Source organism: Mustelus asterias, chromosome 14, assembly GCF_964213995.1.
Source record: "Mustelus asterias chromosome 14, sMusAst1.hap1.1, whole genome shotgun sequence".
NCBI classification, from domain to species: domain Eukaryota; kingdom Metazoa; phylum Chordata; class Chondrichthyes; order Carcharhiniformes; family Triakidae; genus Mustelus; species Mustelus asterias.
Genome location: NC_135814.1, coordinates 68828476 through 68852706, shown reverse-complemented (window position 1 = coordinate 68852706; position 24231 = coordinate 68828476). Strand labels below are relative to the sequence as shown.

General features: G+C 42.3%; 1 protein-coding gene across 1 annotated transcript in view; it reads left to right on the top strand.

Annotated features, from left to right (window-relative positions):
* The window catches only part of slc40a1 (solute carrier family 40 member 1), a 42203-nt gene extending 23554 nt beyond the window's left edge, over positions 1–18649 (top strand). The window contains exons 5-8 of the mRNA XM_078228552.1: positions 1516–1642; positions 10856–11101; positions 13914–14582; positions 16443–18649. Coding sequence (XP_078084678.1) covers positions 1516–1642; positions 10856–11101; positions 13914–14582; positions 16443–16768 — 1368 coding nt within the window. The 3' untranslated portion in view covers positions 16769–18649. The remainder of the gene's footprint in view (positions 1–1515; positions 1643–10855; positions 11102–13913; positions 14583–16442) is intronic.
* Positions 18650–24231: the final 5582 nt, after the last annotated feature.

The window sequence follows — 24231 nt, the reverse complement described above, 5'->3', positions numbered from 1 at the left end:
GAGGTTACACTGCCATAAAAAGTCATTCTTGCTTACTCTGCTTGTATTAAATCGAAAGGCACATATTGTCTTCTTTCATATTTTCACATTACAGTTGGAGTTGCATTATTAAAGACAATAGGAGAAAGCCAAATGTGCCTAATGTGAGAATGGTTGATGAATTTCAGATGGAAGTTATATTTTTAACAGTCCTCTGGATTATTGATCCAAAAATCTGCTTGTCTCTGTTATTGTGCAGACTACTAATTGATAAACAGCTTTGTTCAGTTAATTCCCGCCCACTAGGATGGTGTTCAGCTTTCTAAATTTGGGGACAATATTCAGAAAATTCCTGTTAATTCCATGAGAGCCATCAACAGTAGATGCAATCAGACATCTGACCTGTTGACAAAAAGCCCTTGATAGGAGTTAATTTTTCTCGTGTAAGCAAAAGCTCAAACATAAAGATATGGACCGGAATTCTCCGACCTCACCTGCAGCTCGGACTCTCTGGTCTCCCTGCAGTGATGATGTGGAGATGCCGGCGTTGGACTGGGGTAAACACAGTAAGAAGTTTAACAACACCAGGTTAAAGTCCAACAGGTTTATTTGGTAGCAAAAGCCACACAAGCTTTCGGAGCTCCAAGCCCCTTCTTCAGGTGAGTGGGAATTCTGTTCACAAACAGGGCAAAAAAGACACAAACTCAATTTACAGAATAATGGTTGGAATACGAATACTTACAGCTAATCAAGTCTTTAAGATACAAACAATGTGAGTGGAGAGAGCATCAAGACAGGCTAAAAAGATGTGTAATGTTTCCAGACAGGACAGCCAGTGAAACTCTGCAGGTCCTGGCAGGCTGTGGGGATTACAAATAGTGTGACATGAACCCAATATCCCGGTTGAGGCCGTCCTCATGTGTGCGGAACTTGGCTATCAGTTTCTGCTCAGCGACTCTGCGCCGTCGCGTGTCGAGCAGAAACTGATAGCCAAGTTCCGCACACATGAGGACGGCCTCAACCTTTGGGTTCATGTCACACTATTTGTAATCCCCACAGCCTGCCAGGACCTGCAGAGTTTCACTGGCTGTCCTGTCTGGAGACAATACACATCTTTTTAGCCTGTCTTGATGCTCTCTCCACTCACATTGTTTGTATCTTAAAGACTTGATTAGCTGTAAGTATTCGCATTCCAACCATTATTCATGTAAATTGAGTCTGTGTCTTTATATGCCCTGTTTTGTGAACAGAATTCCCACTCACCTGAAGAAGGGGCTTGGAGCTCCGAAAGTTTGTGTGGCTTTTGCTACCAAATAAACCTGTTGGACTTTAACCTGGTGTTGTTAAACTTCTCCCTGCAGTGAACAAAGATTTGGCACGCGAGACCAAAGAATTCGGCCATCATTAATTTAAGCTTCTAGAGTATCTGAAGGAGAAAACCAGAGTGTAATATTGATGTTATTCTTTTTAAAACATTAACGTGGGTCTATTCACCAACTGTTTTTCTAATGCTATTTTTATTTGAAATTGTTATAGACAGCCTGCTACATTTTGATCATTACCATTGCCAACATTGCAAATCTAGCAAGTACTGCTATGGGAATCACAATTCAGAGAGACTGGATTGTAGTTGTTGCAGGTGAAGACAGAAGCAGACTGGCAGGTAAGAGTAAATGCTGCACTCTTTAATCTCAGTGCTTCATGAAGAATGTGCACTCTGGAACATGCACAGAAACATTTGGTCATTGCTGATAAATCTGCAGATTCGGTCGTTCTTTGTCTCAAACTGAGATATTCTGGAAAACTGCTCACATAACAACAAAAAGGCAGATTATGATGCCCTACTACCCCTATACAAGTCAGAAGACAAATGAAGGTTGTAATTCAGTGCATGCGTTGGGTAATTGTTACATTCTGACAGAATATATATTAGCACTTCTTACAGATCTGATCATCTGTTAATAAATAACTTGTGCTAATGCTACCGTAACATTACCTGCGGCACGGTTCATTTTATGCCCTGTTTAAGATCTCTCTGTGTTTTATCTGGCACCTTTGTAAAGAATAAATCAATTATATGTCAAGTCAAGGCCCTAGCTTTCCCAATAGATTTACTCAAGGATAATCATTAATTAATTTGCTTAGGGAATTGTTTGGCAGGTTGGTGTATCAGCTTGTTCCAAGTACACAGTGGCCCAGATTTTCACTCCCAGGTGCAGAGTCGGAACATTTCCTAACTCTACAAACTGGGCAAAAAGGGGTCCAGAAGTTGAGACTTTCAGTCCAGGGTCAGGCTACATTACAAGTTGGGCCCACCGTCCTTGGGACGAGTGCAGAAGCTGCTGAGTGCGTTAGGCAGCAAGCCAACTGGCATTGTGCAAAAGATTGAAAAAAAAACAACGAAACAAAAAAAATCTCCCAACCCTAACCGTCTGGATACCACCACACACTTCTCATACCCCATCCATACCTACAGGTCCCTAACCACCTCCCCATGGATTCCCATACTTTTCATACAAACCTATGCTCCTGTACCCACCCCTATAGCACCTCATATCCCTCCATCAACCTCTGCCCCTCTACCCATCCTTCATAGTCCCTCAGAGCCCCTATCAACTCATGCTGTCGCCACTCATCCCCATGGCCTTTTCACAGCCCCAATGATAACTTAGTGTCAATTCAAGCCAACCCATGTTCCCACTCACCACCCTTTGTTCTTACCCCCTCTGTCAACTCCCCTGGTATCCACCATGGGCAAACCTCAGGAGCCATACTGATATAAAATAAAGTTTTGTGTCTATTGATGAAACCATTATTTTAAATAAAACTCTCATTGATTAAATAAAATGATCATTACATTAAAATTCCTTCAAATAATCTCTAATGAAAACAAACATTTCACTTAAGTATTTAATCGTTTCAGAAAACAAATATGTCTGTTCTATAACCACTTGGAGTTGTCAAGCTGCTCACTTAACAGGCAACCCATTGTATGCATGTTAGGTTGTAAAATAATTTATGCAGCACAAATCTTATGTAAATCAGGTTTATGTCAACAGATAGAGTAACATAGAAAGCACTGATTTTCTTTTGAACTCCATATTTTGTTTATATTTAAAGACCAGTGGAATTACAAATTTTGACAGTGCCAATGAGTTTTGACAGTTAAAATTAATTATGACATTTCTTTGACATCTTGACAATTCTTTGATAGTTTTGTGAGTTCTTTCGCAGCTTGACAGTTCTTTGACAGCTCTTTGATAGCTTGACAGTTCGTTGATATTATTGACAGTTCTTTGACAGTTTGATAATTCCAATGCATTTATGCACTTTTCTATACACATTCATGTATAATTTAAACAATTTTCAACGGCCACATGACTGCTCCAAATAGGTACCTTACCTCAACTAAAGAGTACCTGTCCTCTCCCAAAGGTGTCCCAGGACTAGAAATCATAGAAACCCTACAGTGCAGAAGGAGGCCATTCGGCCCATCGAGTCTGCACCGACCACAATCCCACCCAGGCCCTACCCCCACATATTTTACCCGCTAATCCCTCTAACCTACACATCCCAGGACTCTAAGGGGCAATTTTTTAACCTGGCCAATCAACCTAACCCACACATCTTTGGACTGTGGGAGGAAACCGGAGCACCCGGAGGAAACCCACGCAGACACGAGGAGAATGTGCAAACTCTACACAGACAGTGACCCGAGCCGGGAATCGAACCCGGGACCCTGGAGCTGTGAAGCAGCAGTGCTAACCACTGTGCTACCATGCCACCCTATGGACTATGGACTATTGGACTATGTCCAATGCAGTACCTTACCTCTCCAAAAAAAGTACCCTGGCTATTAAAATGAATCTTAACGGTTCAGATCTGCTTCTACCTGGTTTAGTCTTTCACTTTGGGTTTCAGGCACCCACCTCTTCAAAATCACACATGAATGGAGGCAGCTGCTGATTTATATGGGCAGGTGCCTACAGGAAACATGGATAAGCAATTTAGAACCTGCTTCCATTGCCCATACCCCCTTCCCCCTCCCCCATGAAAATGGTGGAGCCCGAGTTTGAGTCAGGGTTCAAACCTTTCTGTATGCCTGAAAATGCAGGCTAATGTGTGAAGCAGATGGCAGGCGTAATTATAGAGCAGACAGGCCCTTTTGAACTTCATTTTTTATTCCTCCACAACAACATAGTAGGAAAAGTCAGAATATAATGTAGCCATACAGACATGATTCCTGGAACTGAAAACGCTGATAGCAGAAATGACTGCTATTGACCCCGGTACTCCTGAGCTAAAGAGCAAAAATCAGGATTGACTTCTGCTTTTGGGCATACTCTTGTGAAACCTGCTGATTGTGCAGATGTCAGATGAGGACAGGATTTTGGTTGTGAGGCATCTCATCTTGCCCCATACAATTGAAATGTTTCAGAAAAGACTAAGGCTGGAAAAGGAAAAACAATTGACAAATCAGTTGTAAAATGAAAATTGTTCGAAAGGCGCTACATATCCAACTTCATGAAATATCCCATATTAATTTATTTTAACATGCGCTGATATTTCAAATCTCTTGCACAGTCCTTTGAAGTACAGGACTGTGATGTAGAAGTAGCATCAGATCAGCGCACTATAGCCCTAAGATAGATATTATTTGATACGATCTCAGTGAATATGTCAAAGCCACAAATGTTTTAATTGAACTGTTAGGGTTTTATGCAAATACATAACAGGGGAATGGCTTAGTGGTATTATCTCTAGACTGTTAATCCAGAAACTCAGCTACAGCTCTGGTTCAAATCCCGCCACAGCATATGGTGTAATTTGAATTCAATAAAAAATTTCTAGAATTAAGAATCTACTGACGACCATAAAACTATTAATTATCAGAAAAAAACCCATCTGGTTCACTGGGGAAGGAAATCTGCCATCCTTACTTGGTCTGGCCTACACAGCAATGTGGTTGACTCTCAACTGTCCTCCAAGCTCAACTTGAGATGGGCAATAAATGCTGGCCAGCCAGCGACACCCATGTCCCACAATTTTGCCTTGCAGCCCAAAAGTTCTGATCCCACCTGCCACGGGAATCATAGTGGGTGGGATGCACAATTTAATGGACCATGAATAGGTCTGTTGACCTCAGGCAGGAATTTACAGTCCCTGGGTAGGTGGGACTGGAAAATCCCACCCTTTGCTTTTTGAATTCGTTCATGAATTCCGAATTGCTCAAAATTGCCATTTTATTTTTTGGTGCGGTGCATTGGAAAACTTGATATTACATTCAGAAGAATTGTGCATGAAGTGTAGTTGAGAAGTGTGAGAATCCAAATGAATTATTACTGAAAGAATAATAAACTCGCTGTTAAAACATGTAAGCTGGAAAGGGTGAAGTGATTTTTAAAGAGGCGTTAGGTCATAGAAAGTGGTGCAGATTTTCAGATATTATTAATTTTTGGACACCGAGAATAAAACTCAACTTGGGTGGAGGCACAAAATACAGCCAATCCTGATTTTCTGAAGTTAAATTTAATCTTACATGGGTAAGAAGCACTGCGATTAAAAGGAAAAGAGTGCTTATTTCATACTTTTAACAACATTTTTCTGATATTCATTCTTCTGTAAAGAAAGATACCAAGAGGCACTTCCAAAACAAGTTCCATGTTATTTTTAATTCTGCAAATAAGAACATAAAATTATGGGATGAAAAGAGGTTAATCAGCCTGACAGTTCCACTTCATCTAGCAGCCCATGTACAATATACATTTCCATGGATTTCCTCCAATTTCTCTCACCTCCTTCAGGAGTTGAATAATCATTGGGAACACTTCTAAGAAGTGGGTAAAAGTTCATTGTATGAGCAGTATTAAACCTTCCTGTCTAACTTCTAGTTTGTCCTTATACGACTAATAAAAATTTGCAATATGCCCAGTGAAAACCTTGAGGTGATATGTGCACACAAGTGAACACTTCACACTCCTGGCACTGAAATGTATCATAGAATCCCTACAGTGCAGAAGGAGGCCATTTGGCCCATCTACACCAACCACAATCCCACCCAGGCCTTATTCCCATAACTCCTCATATTTACCCTCCTAATCCCCCAACACTAGAGTTAATTTAGCATGGCCAATCAACCTAACCCACACATCTTTGGACTGTGGGAGGAAACTGGAGCAACTGGAGGAAACACACGCAGACACGGGAAAAACATGCAAACTCCACACAGACAGTGACCCAAGCCAGGAATTGAACCCAGGTCCCTGGCGCTGTGAAGCAGCAGTGCTAACCACTGTGCCACTGTGCTGCCCCAAATTAGTAAGAAGTTTAACAACACCAGGTTAAAGTCCAACAGGTTTATTTGGTAGCAAAGGCAGGTGGCTTTTGCTACCAAATAAACCTGTTGGACTTTAACCTGGTGTTGTTAAACTTCTTACTGTGTTTACCCCAGTCCAACGCCGGCATCTCCACATCATGACTGCCCCAAATGGACAGAGTGAAGCTCATTGTGAACTCAAGCAAATTGTTCACTGTCAAAGCATGGGACATACGGACATAGACTAAGTGTGCTCACCAAATGACTAGCTCTGCAAGGTGACTTCTAAAATTGTTTTTGAGAATGGCACACATGTAAAGTATTTTAGTCAGCAGCTAAGTTTCCAACTGATTGCTCAGCAAGATTAATCCTGTCTGTTGTGCAACTGAGATATCTGGAACTGAGTGGAAAGGACACCAGTCCCTCAGTGACATTTGGGTTCCTCTAAGTCCCATTGTTAAAATCAGGCTAGTTAGTCAATTGTTCCTTGTAGAGCTGCCTTGCTCAGGTATCAGAAGGTACAAAGGGTGAACTCGGTTCCAATCTTGAGAGCAGTAATTGCTATAGAAAAAGTTTCAATCAACAAATCATAACCAATAAATGTACTATTTGATTTAAGGTTTATTGGATTAGATTAAAGCATAGTCAAATTAAGCAAATACCGAGAACATCAAAGGAAAGTTAAAAATTGGCCTGTGGAAGTTGCAATCTGACAATGTTCAAAGATAATTGCATTACGTTTGACAAACTAGCAAGATGTTTGGTTGCCTGAAGTAGATAGCCAGTGAGCTATGTGTGTATAAATGCGAAGTGATGCATTTTGGTGGGAATAATGTAGGGAGGAGCTACACGATAAATGGAAGAACCATAAAGGGTGTAGAGACGCAGAGGGACCTGGGTGTGCAAGGCCACAGATCTTTGAAGGTGACGTCACAGGTGGAGAAGGTGGTGAAGAAGGCATATGGCATGCTTGCCTTTATAGGACGGGGCATAGAGTATAAGAGTTGGGGTCTGATGTTGCAGATGTATAGAACGTTGGTTCGGCCGCATTTGGAATACTGCGTCCAGTTCTGGTCGCCACACTACCAGAAGGACGTGGAGGCTTTGGAGAGAGTACAGAGGAGGTTTACCAGGATGTTGCCTGGTCTGGAGGGGCTTGGTTATGAGGAGAGATTGGGGAAACTGGGGTTGTTCTCCTTGGAAAGACGGAGGATGAGGGGAGACTTAATAGAGGTGTATAAAATTATGAAAGGCATAGATAGGGTGAACGGTGGGAAGCTTTTCCCCGGGTCGGTGGTGACGTTCACGAGGGGTCATAGGTTCAAGGTGAAGGGGGGGAGGTTTAACACAGATATCAGAAGGACATATTTTACACAGAGGGTCGTGGGGACCTGGAATGTGTTGCCGGGCAAGGTGGTGGAGGCGGACACACTGGGAATGTTTAAGACTTATCTAGACAGCTATATGAACGGAGTGGGAATGGAGGGATACAAAAGAGTGGTCTAGTTTGGACCAGGGAGCGGCGCGGGGTAATTGTTCTTTGTTTCTCGTTTCAAGGCTTCATTCTATGATCATCTTGCTGGTGCCAGTACAGAGCAAGACTGCGGATAGTTGGGAACCTGTCTCGGGGGCAGGGAATTCATATGGTGTTCATGGAAGTGGAAATGAATAGGGTTGGGAAGCATTTTCCGATCAGGGCCAGTGTGATCTCCTGGACTCGTTTCGATCGCCTCAGGGGGTCGGAGAGGAATTTCCCAGATTTTCTTTTCCCCATATTGGCCCTGGGGTTTTCACTCTGGGTTTTCGCCTCTCCCTGGAGATCACATGGTCTGGAATGGGGGGGTGGGGGTGAGTTAATAGGTTGTGATGAACAAAGCATCGTAGCTGTGAGGGACAGCTCGGTGGATAGGATATTAGGATGTAGATAGGCTGGAAAATTGGGCGGGGATCCTGGATTCAGGATTCAATCCTGGACCGGGGAGCGGCGCGGGCTTGGAGGGCCGAAGGGCCTGTTCCTGTGCTGTATTGTTCTTTGTTCATTTAAAGTTTTCTTTTTTTTTGACCACAAAGATAGTGATCCTGAAGGATGTGGCTCCCCACCAAGGAGAAAGTGGGGCAGTCTATTTGTAGCCCCCTCCCCGTTTGGGGTGGGCAGAGGGTTTCCTGAAGTGAACTGTTCAGTTGAAGATGCTGTTGCCCAAAGAAATCTCTGTCCCAATACAGGTGTCCAACAACTTTCATGCATTTGTCACCCATGTGCAGATCCTTGATTCGGACCTCCCAGGTCTGTCCCTGTCATCAATTCTTCATTGGCAAATGGAACCTGATAGAAAATGCCTGTGTGTGATTTTGTTTAAAATGGGGGCCTTTGCTGTCCACACGATTCTGATGGATTGGTAATTAAATTTTGGTGACATGTCGAATCATGTTGACTGGGACCACCTTTCATACTGCAACCTTCTTCAACCTTTGCAGCTGGTGAAGCACACTGTCTTCTTTTGCCTGTTCTGCAGTTGAGGACATTTTTGGACTGCATTTTGTCTGGTATTTCCCCCCAACCTTGTTGCCATGGATGGTCTATCAGAAGCAAGGAGTACCTGAAGGCATTGCTCAAGGGATTGTTGGAGCGCATGTGCTTTTCCGCCACACCAAGGTGGTGATCCACAGAGAGGTTATTCCTTTGCTTGTTCCTTTGATGTATCAATCTTGGCAGAACAAGCTTCAGACAACCATTCACCAGCCACCTCCTGTAAACAAAGTAAAGTTCTGCCTAAGCTTCCTTGACTGTTTGAGGCTGAGACTGGTATTGTGTGTATATTTTCACAGTTAATTATGATGGGTACACTTGCACTGGCTTTTTGCATTGCCTGCAGGCTTGCCTTGCCCTCAACTCATCAATAATTTGAAGTTTTCCAACAATCCTGTATATACAGCACTTCACTTCCCTCCCTACTCTGTCACCTCCAATTCAAACTTCCCTTAGTCTTTGGCCCAGCATTGCTGTCAACATTTGTTTCCCTCCACAGTTGTTAATGACCCCCAGATCCTGAGCTCCCAGCACCATCAATGATGCCTCCTGTGGCAGCTTTTCAATAATTCTGACCCCCAAAACGTTTTCTGTTATAAACAATCCAGCTAGCTCCAACTCCCTCTTATTTTTAAGAACCTTCGTTTATATGGCACCTTACTGGAATTTTGCAAAATGAGATGGGATTTAATTGAAACATATAAAATTCTGACAGCGCTGGACAGAATGGATGCAGGAATTTGCTTCCAGTGGCTGGGGGCTAGAACAGGGGGTCACAGTTTCAGAATATGGGGTAGACCTATTAGGACTGGGATGAGGAGAAACGTCTTCACTCAGAGGGTGGTGAACTTGTGGAACTCTCTACTACAGAAGGCCAAGTCACTGAATATATTTAAGAAGGAAGTAGATAGATTTCTAGACTCTACAGGCATCAAGGGGTATAAAGAGAGCGTGGGAGTGTGCTGTTGAGTTAGAGGATCAGCCACTATCATATTGAGTGGTGGAGCAGGCTCCAAGGGCCAAATGGCCTACTCCTGCTGCTATTTTCTATGTTTCTATGTTATAATATTGTCAGGATATCCTCAAGAGCTTTACATCAATGAATTATTTTGAAGTACAGTCACTGTTGTCGTGCAGCTAAATTCAGCAGCCAATAATCACACAGCAAATTCCCAACAACAGTAAGCAAGATGCGTGACCAGATCATTTTTACTTTTTGATGACTTCAGTTCAAGAAGAAATCCTTGACAAATACCTTTTGCTTGTTAAATAAAGTTGCAGGGTCTTTTCGACTTTCCAGAATGGACGTTGAATGACAAAACCTCCAACAATGATGGTCTGAATGATCAACCAAATGTATCCAGGTTCCCGAATGATATTTGAACCCAGAAACCTCTAACTCAGAGTCAAGTGTTCTACTAATTGAAAACTGAACCAAACTGAGACTTATGGATGGCTTTTCATGGCTATGAGTAGAGGAAGGGGATTAGCACGTGGCTGGTTTTGGGCGAAAGCATACTTTTTAAGTGTTGATATATTATGAAGAACTGTTGATGAAATTTAGCTTTAGAGAGAAGCAGCACCGATGAGCTTGCTTCCTGTTTAAAAATGACTGTGCAAGTATCGAGCTGTATATAGGCCTTTAATAAGTAAACCTTTTGCAATAGTGTAATGAACTTTATTACTTCAGGTTTTTATTCCTCAGTAGCAACCATCTTATCTGTTATTAAAAAAAGAATTTGACCCATATTGAAGGCATGGAAGTACTTGCCTCTATGGACTTTAACTAGAACTCACTCATATAAACCTTTCATTTGTGAAATTTAAAGCACTTTTTTGTACTTTTAAGCTATAATCAAGTTACTGAATGTTGTTGGAGAAACTAGAAAATGTATTTGTAACTTCATGTAAAATCGAAACAAAAATGAAGTGTACAATTATAATGATCAAAAGTACTTTTAACGAAAGGACGACAAATGTACAAAATGTATTCCAAACAATACAAACACCACTAACTTTTTCTGCCCTTATAGATATGAACGCTACAGTTCGCAGAATTGATCAGGTGACAAATATTTTGGCTCCAATGGCAGTTGGACAAATAATGACCTTTGGCTCCCCTGTAATTGGCTGTGGTTTTATCTCCGGCTGGAATCTCTGCTCCATGTGTCTCGAATATTATCTGTTGTGGAAAATTTACCAAAGAACACCTGCATTGGCCATCAAAGCAAGACAAAAGGTGGATGACCAGGAAATGAAACCACTGAACAAACAAAAAGGTACTCGATACATAGCAATGCAAAATGACTAGTTAGTCAATAAACAGCAAGTTCTATTTTAGCTGCACAGAGGACATTCACTAATGTGAGTTGTTCTAATTCCCTAACATCATAGTGGATGCTCAAATGTGTTGATGAGTTCATCTTTCTCCTGTAGCTAGATATAAACAAAGATGACGCTTCAATCTAGCATGTTTAAGTCAATCACAATCTACATTGTGAACTGTATTTAAAAGAAGATTTAAACTCGCGATTTATAAAATAAATATCCAATATTATCAGCATGATCTCTGAAAGGTTGGGAACAATAAAATGATGAAATGGTCTGTAGGTGTAACAGTGAGTTTCTAGGATAGAATGTCTTCCCATCCTGTGCCCAGCTTTCCTGCGGTTCCTGGGATTTAAGTGGCAGATCTGATCATGAAAGAAAATGAATTCTGAGGGCGAGTCAACTATCAGCACACTTATCTTTTATGTCATGGACTGTGGCTGCCTAGGAACACGATACCAACCTTCTTTTCATTTGATTTGAGTTACTGTGATGTCTGTCCATTTTATTAAACACATCTGCCAAATAAATATGGAATTATGCTGGCATTTAAAACATGAAATAATACAAAGCAAAGTATTATGAAACTTAGCCATCAGCTTTACAATGAACACATTTCCAGTGAGCTAACGTGATATCATAAAAACCTCACAATCCCTGTAAATTGTATAGTCGGTAAATTGCCACATGAAACAAACCCGCATGGTCATAATGTGCCACAGAGTGATGCTAAATTAATCATCACAGTGGCCAGGGTGTGAGACATTGGGATTAAGAGGCCATGTTGAGTTATAGCAGAGAGAGCTTTCCATTAAACCTGTACTGCATTTAACATGGGAGTGTGTGTGCATTGCTGTCATCATAGACAAGGGGTGGGATTTTATGGCTTCGCTCGTCCTGAAACCGTAAAGTCCCGCCCGAGGTCAGCGGACCTTCCCATGCTCCACCCCTCGCCCGCTCCGATTCCCATGGTGGGCGGGCCAGTAAAATTCCGGTCAAGATGTGGGAAAATATCTATCTTCAATATGGGCAAATATAACAGTTTATTGATATCTATTGATAATAATGTATCTGGACTTTCAAAAGGTTTTTGATGTGGTCCCACACAAGAGATTAGTGAGCAAAATGAAAGCTCATGGTATTGGGGTAATGTATTGACGTGGATAGAGAACTGGTTGGCAGACAGGAAGCAGAGAGTGGGAATAAATGGGTCCTTTTCAGAGTGGCAGGCAGTGACTGGTGGGGTACCGCAGGGTTCAGTGCTGGGACCCCAGCTATTCACAATATACATTAATGATTTGGATGAAGGAATTGAATGCAATATCTCCAAATTTGCAGATGCCACTAAGCTGGGTAGCAGTGTATGCTGTGAGGAGGATGCTAAGAGGCTGGTTGAGTGGGCAAATACTTGGCAAATGCAATATAATGTGGATAAATGTAAGGTTATGGACTTTGGTGGCAAAAACAGGAAGGAAGATTATCTGAATGGTGGCAGTTTAGGAAAAAGGGAAGTGCAACATGGCCTGGATGTCATGGTGGAACAGTCACTGAAGGTTGGAGTGCAGGTACAGCAGACGGTGAGGAAAGCTAATGGCATGCTGTCTTTCATTGCAAGAGGATTTGAGTATAGGAATAAAGATGTCTTGCTGCAGGGCCTTGGTGAGGCCACGCCTTGAGTGCAGTTTTGGTCTTCTAGCCTGAGGAAGGACATTCTTACTATTGAGCAAAGGTTCACCAGATTGATTCCTGGAATGGCAGACTGACATGTGAAGAGAGACTCGATCAACTGGGCTTGTTCTCACTGGAAGTTTGAAAAATGAGAGGGAATTTCATAGAAACTTATAAAAATCCTGATGGGACTCGACAGGCTAAATTCAGGAAGAAAGTTCCCAATGTTGGGGAAGTCCAGAACTGGGGTCACAGTCTAAGAATAAGGGCCATGGTGTGGAGATGTCGGTGTTGGATTGCGGTGGGCACAGTAAGAAGTCTCACAATACTAGGTTAAAGTCCAACAGGTTTATTTGGCAGCACAAGCTTTCGGAGCACTCACCTGATGAAGGGGCAGTGCTCCAAAAGCTCGTGCTACCAAATAAACCTGTTGGACTTTAAGCTGGTGTTTTGAGACTTCTTACTAAGAATAAGGGGTAAGCCATTTAGGACTGAGATGAGGAAGAACGTCTTCACTCAGAGAGTTGTGAACCTGTAGAATTCTCTACCACAGAAAGCTGTTGGGGCCAGTTCATTAGGTATGTTCAAGAGGGAGCTGGATGTGGCCTTTGTGGCTAAAGGGATCAAGGGGTGTGGAAAGAAAGTGGGAGTGGGATTCTGAAAGTGCATGATCAGCTATAATCATATTGAATAGTGGTGCAGGCTCGAAGGGCTGAATAGCTTACTCCTGCGCCTATTTTCTATGTCTATATTTCTAACTGAGGTATAAAATAAGTCTAGTTGTTCCTCATGTTAATATTACTCTATTCTGTTGATGTCAGCTGACAAATGCATGTTAAGAAACTTGATGTTCTCTTGTTCACTTATTTGCGGGGAGAAACGTTCATGCAGTTTTAAATTTGCAAATGTTTCTCACTGAGGGGAATTGCTTCCATATCAAATGGGAAGCCATTTGTAATCCAGTGAAGTGCTTAAATTCAGGAAATTTAAACCTGTAAACTGGAGTGCATTCTTAAAAGTTTGATCACTACTTTCACCTAGACTGCTCCAACTCTGCCACTGGTTATTCATTGAAGATGTTAAATGTGTTTCCAGATATTGAGTGTGGCAAAACGAACACAGATGAGAAACCAGGATTAGTCTGTCCAGCTGAAGGTGCTCAACTGATGAAAGTGAAGACACTGGAACAAGAGAAAGAGCAACGTTGTGGTGATAAAGTTCTTGAGCCTTTCTATACATTAAGGGATGGGTGGGTAGCCTATTACAACCAACCTGTATTCTGGGCTGGCATGGGCCTTGCATTCCTATACATGACTGTGCTTGGTTTTGACTGTATCACAACTGGATATGCCTACACCCAAGGTTTGAGTGGATCCTTTCTTAGTCTGCTGATGGGGGCCTCTGCTATCGCTGGAATTCTGGGAACCATAGCCTTCACCTGGATTCGCCGAAAATGTGGCCTGATCCGTACAGGCTTCATCTCCGGTGTGGCTCAGTTTTCATGTCTGCTTTTGTGTGTAGTTTCCGTCTTCATGCCTGGAAGCCCTTTAGATTTATCTGTATCACCTTTTGATGACTTCAGCAGCAGATATTTGGATATGAATGACTTGATGGAACCTGTTCTAACAACTACAGAACCTCACCAAGTCACCACAGTTGGGTACACCAACTTCACAACTGAATCCCCAGGAGATGATCCATTCCAACCAGAATCTTACATCTCAGTGAGTTTGCTATTTGCTGGCATAATTGCTGCAAGAATTGGTAAGTGTGCAACTCAGATGAAAGGTTAACCATAGAGATATGAAAGTGTAGTCAAACTTCACTTCAAAAAGAGAAATTCTTAGCCACAAATGTGAACCGGAATTATTTATATCACACTGCCTTTTGCACAAGGATATTAGGAAATTCCAAACTCTGGACTTTTCAGGATGTCTGGTGGGATTAGATAGTAGAAATTAAGATAAATTAGCTCAGCTTTTACTTCCTTTAGAGCCAGAGTCACAAAATTGGACAGGGACGAAAATGGGCGCAGATATTGTGGGGGATTTTTAGCTGGTGATGCTGGCGGAAAATCCGGTGAGACTACCAGAACAAGAATCTCGCCAACAAGATCTCATTCTCAGATTTTCCCTGCCCCTCACCAGTGACGCAATGAGGTTCCTGCCCAGAAGGGGCGGGAACCCCTTTAAATAAATTTAAATATATTCAAAGGGCTTCCCCGGTGTATGGAAGTCAAGGAATATCTGAACTGCTCAGCTGCTTGACCTTGTAATTACGTAAGCATGTACAATGCATTTGGTTTGTGACACTACATCTTAATATAATAGAGTAATGAAGAACAGTGCAACCAGATGCCAAAAAATTTAGAGATTCGATCTGGTGTGATAGTTGGACACAATGTTAACATGTGCATAATAATTAGAAACAATACAAGAACAAAGTCCCAAAAGAACAAGTACATAATAAATTTAAATTTTAAATTGAAAGTGGGCCAGGGCCCGAGTTCAATTCCAGCCTTGGGTGACTGTGTGGAGTTTGTACATTCTCCCCGTGTCTGCATGAGTTTCCTGCAGGTGTTCTGGTTTCCACCCACACTCCAAAGATGTGCAGGTTAGGTGGATTGGTCATGCTAAGTTGTCCCTCAGTGTCTCAAGATGCGTAGGTCAGGGGGATTAGTGGGGTAAATATGTGGGGTTATGGGGATAGAACCTGGGTCAGATGCTCTTTTGAAGAGTTGGCGCAGACTCGATAGGCCAAATGGCCTCTTGCTGCATTGTAGGGATTCTATGAAAGTGGTAGAAAATATGGATCAAACAATCTTGTAAATGTTTTGCCATATCATTTGACATGTGAAAATATTTTAACATGAAGTGGTATTCCTTCTATTTCAAACAAGTTAGAGTCTGCTGAAATTATGAAATGCTAAAATAAATGCTAATTTTACACAGATTTTGTCACTGTGTAATTTTAAAGTGATAAAGATCTAGAGGTGATAGTGAATATCTTTGTGAAACTATCAGCACAGTGTTAGCAGCAATTTGACAAAGCAGATAAATAAAGTTGTGTTAACAACAGGACAAAGTGCATATCAAAACAGGTTGCATTGTTTCTGTATAAATTCTGATCATCTAATCATAGGAAGATTATCGTTATATAAATGAGTTCCAGAGACATTAGCAATGTTTATGGAGAAAGAAGGGAATGATGGTTTTGCTGAGAAGAAAGATAGACTTGGGGAATATAAGAAGAGGAACAAATTTAGGCCCAATGGCCTTTTTCTGTTGCTGAAAAAGAATGTTCTTAACATACATGTGGAGATATTTTATCTTTTATTACAATTTTATTTGGACAATTGAAACAACAAGAAAAAAATATGAAAATGTATGCATGATACTGAATTATGACACGATCTGAAAAAAAAAGAAACAGATCCAGGAACCTGCGAATGTGAAATGTGTGTGAAAGAGGTCTATTATAAAGACATTATACATTTCTTTTGTATAATAAATAATCATAGGTTGTACTGCATTTTTTATTCTATCAGGTCCACTTCTGCATGTAGAGTTGAGCAACTCTTCAAATTTATGAAACTAATGGTGGCTCTTACTTGTCTTTCCCCAGGGCTTTGGTCCTTTGATTTAACAGTCACGCAGCTCATTCAAGAAAATGTGGATGAATCAGAACGGGGAATCATAAATGGCGTACAGGATTCCATGAATTACCTCTTAGATCTGGTGCATTTTATCATGGTAATACTGGCCCCCAACCCAGAAGCATTTGGCATTCTTGTGATCATTTCCACTTCCTTTGTTGCTATGGGGCACTTGATGTATTTCAAATTCGCTTACAAATCATTAGGCAGACAGCTGTTCTCATGTACCTCCAAGAGCCCAACAGTTCAGACCAGCAATCCCAAAATAAGTGATTGTGTGGCAGTTAGCACTTGAGTAGTAATTCATCCCTCATTTTGACCTATGCTTTATAACCACGAGGCTTATATTTTCGGGATAGCTATATTTGTAGTAGTTTAGACATCTCAAGTAATGTACACAATCCTACAAAGGTCAGATTCTCCTTAGCTTTTGTATGTTCCTTTTGTTACATATGACATTCAGCAATATTTTTCAAACAAAGCTGAAATAGATATCTCCTATGGCATGAGCTATATCGTACTGGAGTTCATTTGCGGTTTCAGAAGTGAGCAGCTATCTGAGAAATGTGCCTTTATGTGTCCGGGAAAACAACAAAAGGTTTGAATGTACATACTGCATGATTTGTATTGATATTAACTAGATCGAAATATGTCAAGTGAGATGTCATTTGGGCTAACCTTTAACATGGTTTCATGATATAAATACTGCTAAAGGGTATATGATCATTTAAACATTTATATGTATATTTGACTTCCACCTTCTTGATTCTAATAGCATTAAAGAAAACGTTTGCCTAAGTGCCAATAATATTTTTCAAACTAATGGCTGGGATTTTCTGCCCCCACACCCCGCCGCCCTCCCCCCCCCCATGGCAGGCTTTCTGCCGGTGGAGGTGGTCTGCCATTGGCAGTGCGGCCGATGAGCCATGGAAAACGCCATTGCCTTTGGTGGGACCAGAAGACGCTGCCGCTGGCCAATGGTGGGCCACCTCTGCCATCGGAAAATCCACCGCGGGAGTGGGGCCGGAAAATCTTGGCCAGAGAAGAAAAATCACAATTTAAAGGGAGCAATAAATCTTCCCAGCTAAATTGTGTCTCGATATTAAACATAGATGAAATCCTGAAATGAATGAGTAATTTGCTGAGAGTTTTTGGGTGTACAGAAGATGCGAATGTTTTCGTGAACATTGCTGTGTTGGATTTGAAAACGTTAAGCTGACAATGGGTTTAATGTCAATTTGTAACGTTGCTCCTTCTCTTGCCAATGTAAGAATAGAATAAACGGATTCCCATATCTTCAAAAGGGATTTTTCTAACCAAACTGCTTGAAATGTTTTTATGACAATATTCCATTCAAATTAAAATCCATGGTGCTTTTGGAAAACGAGTAATTTTAATATGGGCAATTGTTAATTTTCAGTTATTGGCCTAATCCACTGGAATCTGAGTGGCAATAGTGGGGGAGAGGGAGAATTGCAGTCGTTGCTATATATATATTGACATTCTAACTACATTTAAGAGGATTTCCCCTGGTCATTGTTTCAAGTGAAACTATAAATCCACTTGAAAACAAAAATGTCACCAAGCACGGCGATCAAAGTAATGTCTTTCCCCTAATTATGTTCAGGAGATGTGGGCTTGTTCCATAGCATATTATCCAGCAGCCTAACGTAAGTTTAGGATCCCAATGCTTAGAAAAATTAAATGAGAAGATAGTGCATTCTTCATTGCTATGGTAGTCTTTGTTTGAAAGTGAGCATTATACCATCAGTGCAGATGCAGCTACTGGACATCAACCCTGTGTTACAGTGAGACTGACTAAAAATCTGTTACGTACAGTTCCAGTTGCTGTGATTTATGAACAATAATGAGAAATTGACCATAGACTGGCTATAGATTTGAATTAAAATTTCTAAAGTTCCTAAGGTTTTTTATAAGGATAGATTCAGAAAAATCTTTTACAGTCAATATTTATGAGTTGTACAAGAGTTTGAAGTTAAATTTCTGTACTCCTAACAGAGGCATGTTAACCAATGCTTTGAAATCGATTCCTACTTTATTTTATCACTCTCTTTGGATGAAAACTGAAACTTTATGAAAATAATACATGTACTAAACACTCCAAAGCCAGTTTCTGAAATTGAAAGCACTGCTAAATAAAATGTTGCTAAAATAACAGGTTTGTCATGGTGGTATATTGTGCATTGTTTTTACTGTTGAACATCATGGTTCAGTTGGTACATTCCCCATCTGGTCGGGAACTGCATCATACAAAACTGAAGTTTTAGTTCCGTCCCCTGCTGAGCTAGTTGGCCTTTGCTGGGTGGCAGCAACACAGTTTTTATAATTGCAGCATTCCTGTGCTCGGGAGTGACAGAACACATCAGCCAGCTTCTCACTTGTGATTGCTATCATAGAAGTCATAGAATCTCTATAGTGCAGAAGGAGGCCATTCAGCCAATCGAGACTGCACCAACCGCAAAGCTACCCAGGCCCGTAACCCCACATATTTACCCTGCTAATCCCCTGACACTAGGGTCAATTTATCATGGCCAATCAACCTAACCCACACATTTTTGGACTGTGGGAAGAAACCGGAGCACCCAGAGGAAACACACGCAGACACGGGGAGAATATGCAAACTCCACACAGTGACCCAAGGCCGGAATTGAACCTAGGTCCATGGTGCTATGAGACAGCAATGCTAACCAACGTGCCACCATCCCGCCAAGTGACTATCCAATGACTTCTGCTGGAAAGTGCATGCATGAGAGCTTAATTGGTGAGGACTCGATGGCACTTGGTTAGGTGCATTGGCCATGCTAAATTCTCCCTCAGTGTACCCGAACAGGCACCAGAGTGTGGCAACTAGGGGATTTTCACAGTAACTTCATTGTGGTGTGAATGTAAGCCTACTTGTGACTAATAAATAAACTTTAACGAATGAATAGTTACTTCCATCTCCACTGGCATTTTACTTCAGACAGGGCCCCAACCACATCGGGAGACCGCCAGGTAAACTGTGGAGGTCTCCTCGTGGTTCCCAGCAGTGGGGAGACTTTCTTTAATGGCTGTTCTATGGCTCAAAGATAGGCCCTGGAGTAGCAATGATAGCTCCGAAACTGTCACAGATGGTTTGTCCCTCCTTGCCTGCCTGGTCCTGGCACATGAAATTTTCAAAATGACCCGGTCTTTACGTGAGCCTCAATATCGAACCACCCTCTTCTACGTCCTGCAGTCTCAGCCATGACTATCTCTACCAATGGTCCTCTGATTGTGTTGGCAGCTCAGAGGTCAACATCCTCAGTTGGGCTGTGATCCTGGTGGCAGCCTCTTGATCAACCAACCTTGGCAATATTCCACCCAGGGTATCACTGTTTGTCCACTTAGAACATAGAACATAGAACAGTACAGCACAGTCCAGGCCCTTCGGCCCACGATGTTGTGCCGAACCTTTTCCGAAACCAAGATCAAGCTATCCCACTCCCTATCATTCTAGTGTGCTCCATGTGCCTATCCAATAACCGCTTGAAAATTGCTAAAGTGTCTGACTCCACTATCACAGCAGGCAGTCCATTCCACATCCTAACCACTCTGAGTAAAGAACCTACCTCGTACATCCCTCCTATACCTTCCACCACGAACCTTATAGTTATGCCCCCTAGTAACAGCTACATCCACCCGAGGAAATAGTCTCTGAACGTCCACTCTATCTCATCATCCCCCTCATCATCTTATAAACCTCTATTAAGTCGCCTCTCAACCTCCTCCGCTCTAAAGAGAAAAGCCCTAGCTCCCTCAACCTTTGCTCATAAGACCTATCCTCCAAACCAGGCAGCATCTTGGTAAATCTCCTTTGCACTCTTTCCGGTGCTTCCACATCCTTTTTATAGTGAGGTGACCAGAACTGCACACAATATTCCAAATGTGGTCTCACCAAGGTCCTGTACAGTTGCAGCATAAACCCCACGGCTCTTAAACTCAATCCCCCTGTTAATAAACGCTAACACACTATAGGCCTTCTTCACGGCTCTATCCACTTGAGTGGCAACCTTCAGAGATCTGTGGATATGAACCCCAAGATCTCTCTGTTCCTCCACATTCCTCAGAACCCTGCCGTTGACCCTGTAATCTGCATTCAAATTTGTCCTACCAAAATGAATCACCTCGTACTTATCAGGGTTAAACTCCATCTGTCATTTTTCGGCCCAGCTCTGCATCCTATCAATGTCTCTTTGCAGCCTACAACAGCCCTCCACCTCATCCACTACTCCATCAATCTTGGTGTCATCTGCAAATTTACTGATCCACCCTTCAGCCCCCTCCTCCAAATCATTTATAAAAATCACAAATAGCAGAGGACCCAGCACTGATCCTTGTGGTACACTGCTGGTAACTGGTCTCCAGTCTGAAAATTTTCCATCCACCACCACCCTCTGTCTTCTATAGCCAGTTACTTATCCAATCGGCCAAATTTCCCTCTATCCCACACCTCCTTACTTTCTTACATAAGGTCCCATGGGGGACCTTATCAAACGCCTTACTAAAATCCATGTATATGACATCAACTGCTCTACCTTCATCGACACACTTAGTTACCTCCTCAAAAAATTCAATCAAATTTGTGAGGCAAGACTTACCTGTCACGAATCCATGTTGACGATCCTGGATTAAGCTGCATCTTTCTAAATGGTCGTAAATCCTATCCCTCAGGACCTTTTCCATTAACCTGCCGACCACCGAAGTAAAACTAACCGGCCTTTAATTACCAGGGTCATTCCTATTTCCTTTCTTGAACAGAGGAACAACATTCGCCACTCTCCAGTCCTTTGGCACTATCCCCGTGGACAGTGAGGACCCAAAGATCAAAGCCAAAGGCTCTGCAATCTCATCCCTTGCCTTCCAAAGAATCCTAGGATATATCTCACCTGGCCCAGGGGACTTATCGACCTTCAGGTTTTTCAAAATTGCTAATACATCTTCCCTCAGAACATTCGCCTCCTCCAGCCTATCAGCCTGTATCACACACTCATCCTCAAAAACATGGCCCCTCTCCTTGGTGAACACTGAAGAAAAGTATTCATTCATCGCCTCTCCTATCTCTTCTGACTCCATGCACAAGTTCCCACTACTGTCCTTGACCAGCCCTAACCTCACTCTGGTCATTCTTTTATTCCTCACATAAGAGTAAAAGGCCTTGGGGTTTTCCTTGATCCGACCTGCCAAGGACTTCTCATGTCCCCTCCTGGCTCTCCTAAGCCCTTTTTTCAGCAAATTCCTTGCTAACTTGTAACCCTCAATGGACCCAACTGAACCTTGTTTTCTCATCCTTACATACGCTTCCTTCTTCCTCTTGACAAGACATTCCACCTCTTTCGTGAACCATGGTTCCCTCACTCAGCCATTTCCTCCCTGCCTGACAGGGACATACCTATCAAGGACACGCAGTATTTGTTCCTTGAACAAGCTCCACTTTGTGCCTTTCCCTGACAGTTTCTGTTCCCATCTTATGCTCTCTAATTCTTGCCTAATCACATCATAATTCCCCTCCCCCAATTATAAACCTTGCCCTGCCGTACAGCCCTATCCCTCTCCATTGCAATAACGAAAGACACCGAATTGTGGTCACTATCTCCAAAGTGCTCTCCCACAACCAAATCTCACACTTGGCCCGTTTCATTTCCCAGTACCAAATCCAATGTGGCTCCACCTCTTGTCGGCCTATCCACATATTGTGTCAGGAAACCCTCCTGCACACACTGTACAAAAACTGCCCCATCCGAACTATTCGACCTATAAAGGTTCCAATCAATATTTGGAAAGTTAAAGTCACCCATGACAACTACCCTGTGACCTCCACACCTATCCATAATCTACTTTGCAATTTCTTCCTCCACATCTCTATTACTATTTGGGGGCCTATAGACAACTCCTAGCAATGTGACCGCTCCTTTCCTATTTCTAACTTCAGCCCATATTACCTCAGTAGGCAGATCCCCCTCGAACTGCCTTTCTGCAGCCGTTAAGCTATCCTTGATTAACAATGCTACTCCACCACCTCTTTTACCACCTTCCCTACTCTTACTGAAACATCTATACCCCGGAACTTCCAACAACCATTCCTGCCCCTGTTCTAACTACGTCTCCGTAATGGCCACAACATCGTAGTCCTAAGTACCAATCCACGCTACAAGTTCACCTACCTTATTTGGGATGCTCCTTGCATTGAAGTAGACACACTTCAACCCACCTTCCTGTCTGCCGGTACACTCCTGCGACCTTGATATCTTCCTCAGTACCTCACTGCACTCAACACTGACTTCTGGACTACAGCTCCTTTTCCCATCCCCCTGATAAATTAGTTTAAACAAATTAATTTAAACTTGAGCTCATGACCTGCTTCCAGCCCTGACAGCAGAACAACCTGGAATTTAGACAAACAGCCCAGTAACACTTTCTCTCTCCACAGTTGCCACCTGACCTGTTTTGTGCATGCAGCATTTTCTCTTTTTGCAACAATTTGCATTGATATTGTTACTTACACCTCTCAATCCCATTCATTATATTCTATGCATGATCTCCAAGAAATATAACTTCTTCCAAACTCGGATAATATTTCCATTTATTCCAGTCATGTTCTCCTATAATTCCCTAAGTTATCATTCTGGCTGAATGAAGTTGCCAAATTCTGGACTGCTTTATGCCGTGGATGCATGTCGCTGTCAGATGATACCAGACATTTTCACAAATCTGGTTGAACTAATTTATCACTAAGAACATTTACCAGAGATAGAAGATTTTTGGCCTTGTTACAGAAGTAGGTAGTCTGTGTCCTAATACATTGCGCCACACAGTTTCATCAATATAGCTGGACATTTTTTCAGTGTTACTCCAGATGTAAAGCACCACATTTTGCTGAAATGTATAAGCAGTGTTTCCGAAACAGTTCTGGTGACGTTTCAGCAACGGATCAGGAACAGCTCTGGCGAAATTTCTAGCTATGATTTCTGAGACTGTGTCAGTAAGTTGCAAAATACCAAGAAAGGTCGAGGAGGAAGGAAAATGACTTGGGAATGCGTAGGAACAGAATGTAGATTCAAAACAAAAATACTGGAAATGTTCAGTAGGTCAGATATTATCAGTGGAAAGAGGAAATTTTACTGGGTCAGAAGATGTCCCCATGTTGGCGCCCAATTTGGGTGGCATGGCTTGTCAGACAATAGGTGAGATGCAGAAACAGATGCTGCCAGTTGTGTCCAATTATTGGCCATCAGGCGGGGGAGCTAGCCAGTAACAGGCAGCAAGCGGGCGGGAGGAAGTCCTAGTAGCTGAAATGCAGGTGCCATATTTAAAGGGACAGCAGCATTCAGCTTAAAGGCTTCACACACAGAGGTACTGAGCAATCACGGTTTGCTTTCAAGAAATGCTGCAATTAGTTCCCAAGTTCAGTAATCCCATGCTGCAAGTGCTCATCCAGAAGACAAGGACATGGTAGAGGGGTACTTTTCTCAGTCAGAAGCTAAGGAAGAGGCTAGCAAGTCTCGCCAAGGAGGCATGGTTGCAGATGATGTTAGCAGCTGGAGGATGGTCACACAGACATAGTTGCAGTGCCTCAAGTGACTCAGTGATGTGCTGAGATCTGGCAAAGTAAATGAAATTCATTGTAGCAAGCTCATAGCCCTGGATGTTACAAAAGGCACTAATGAAACATGGAGCAAAGTTGACAGCCCTGGCTTTGGGCACCATCAGACACCGTGT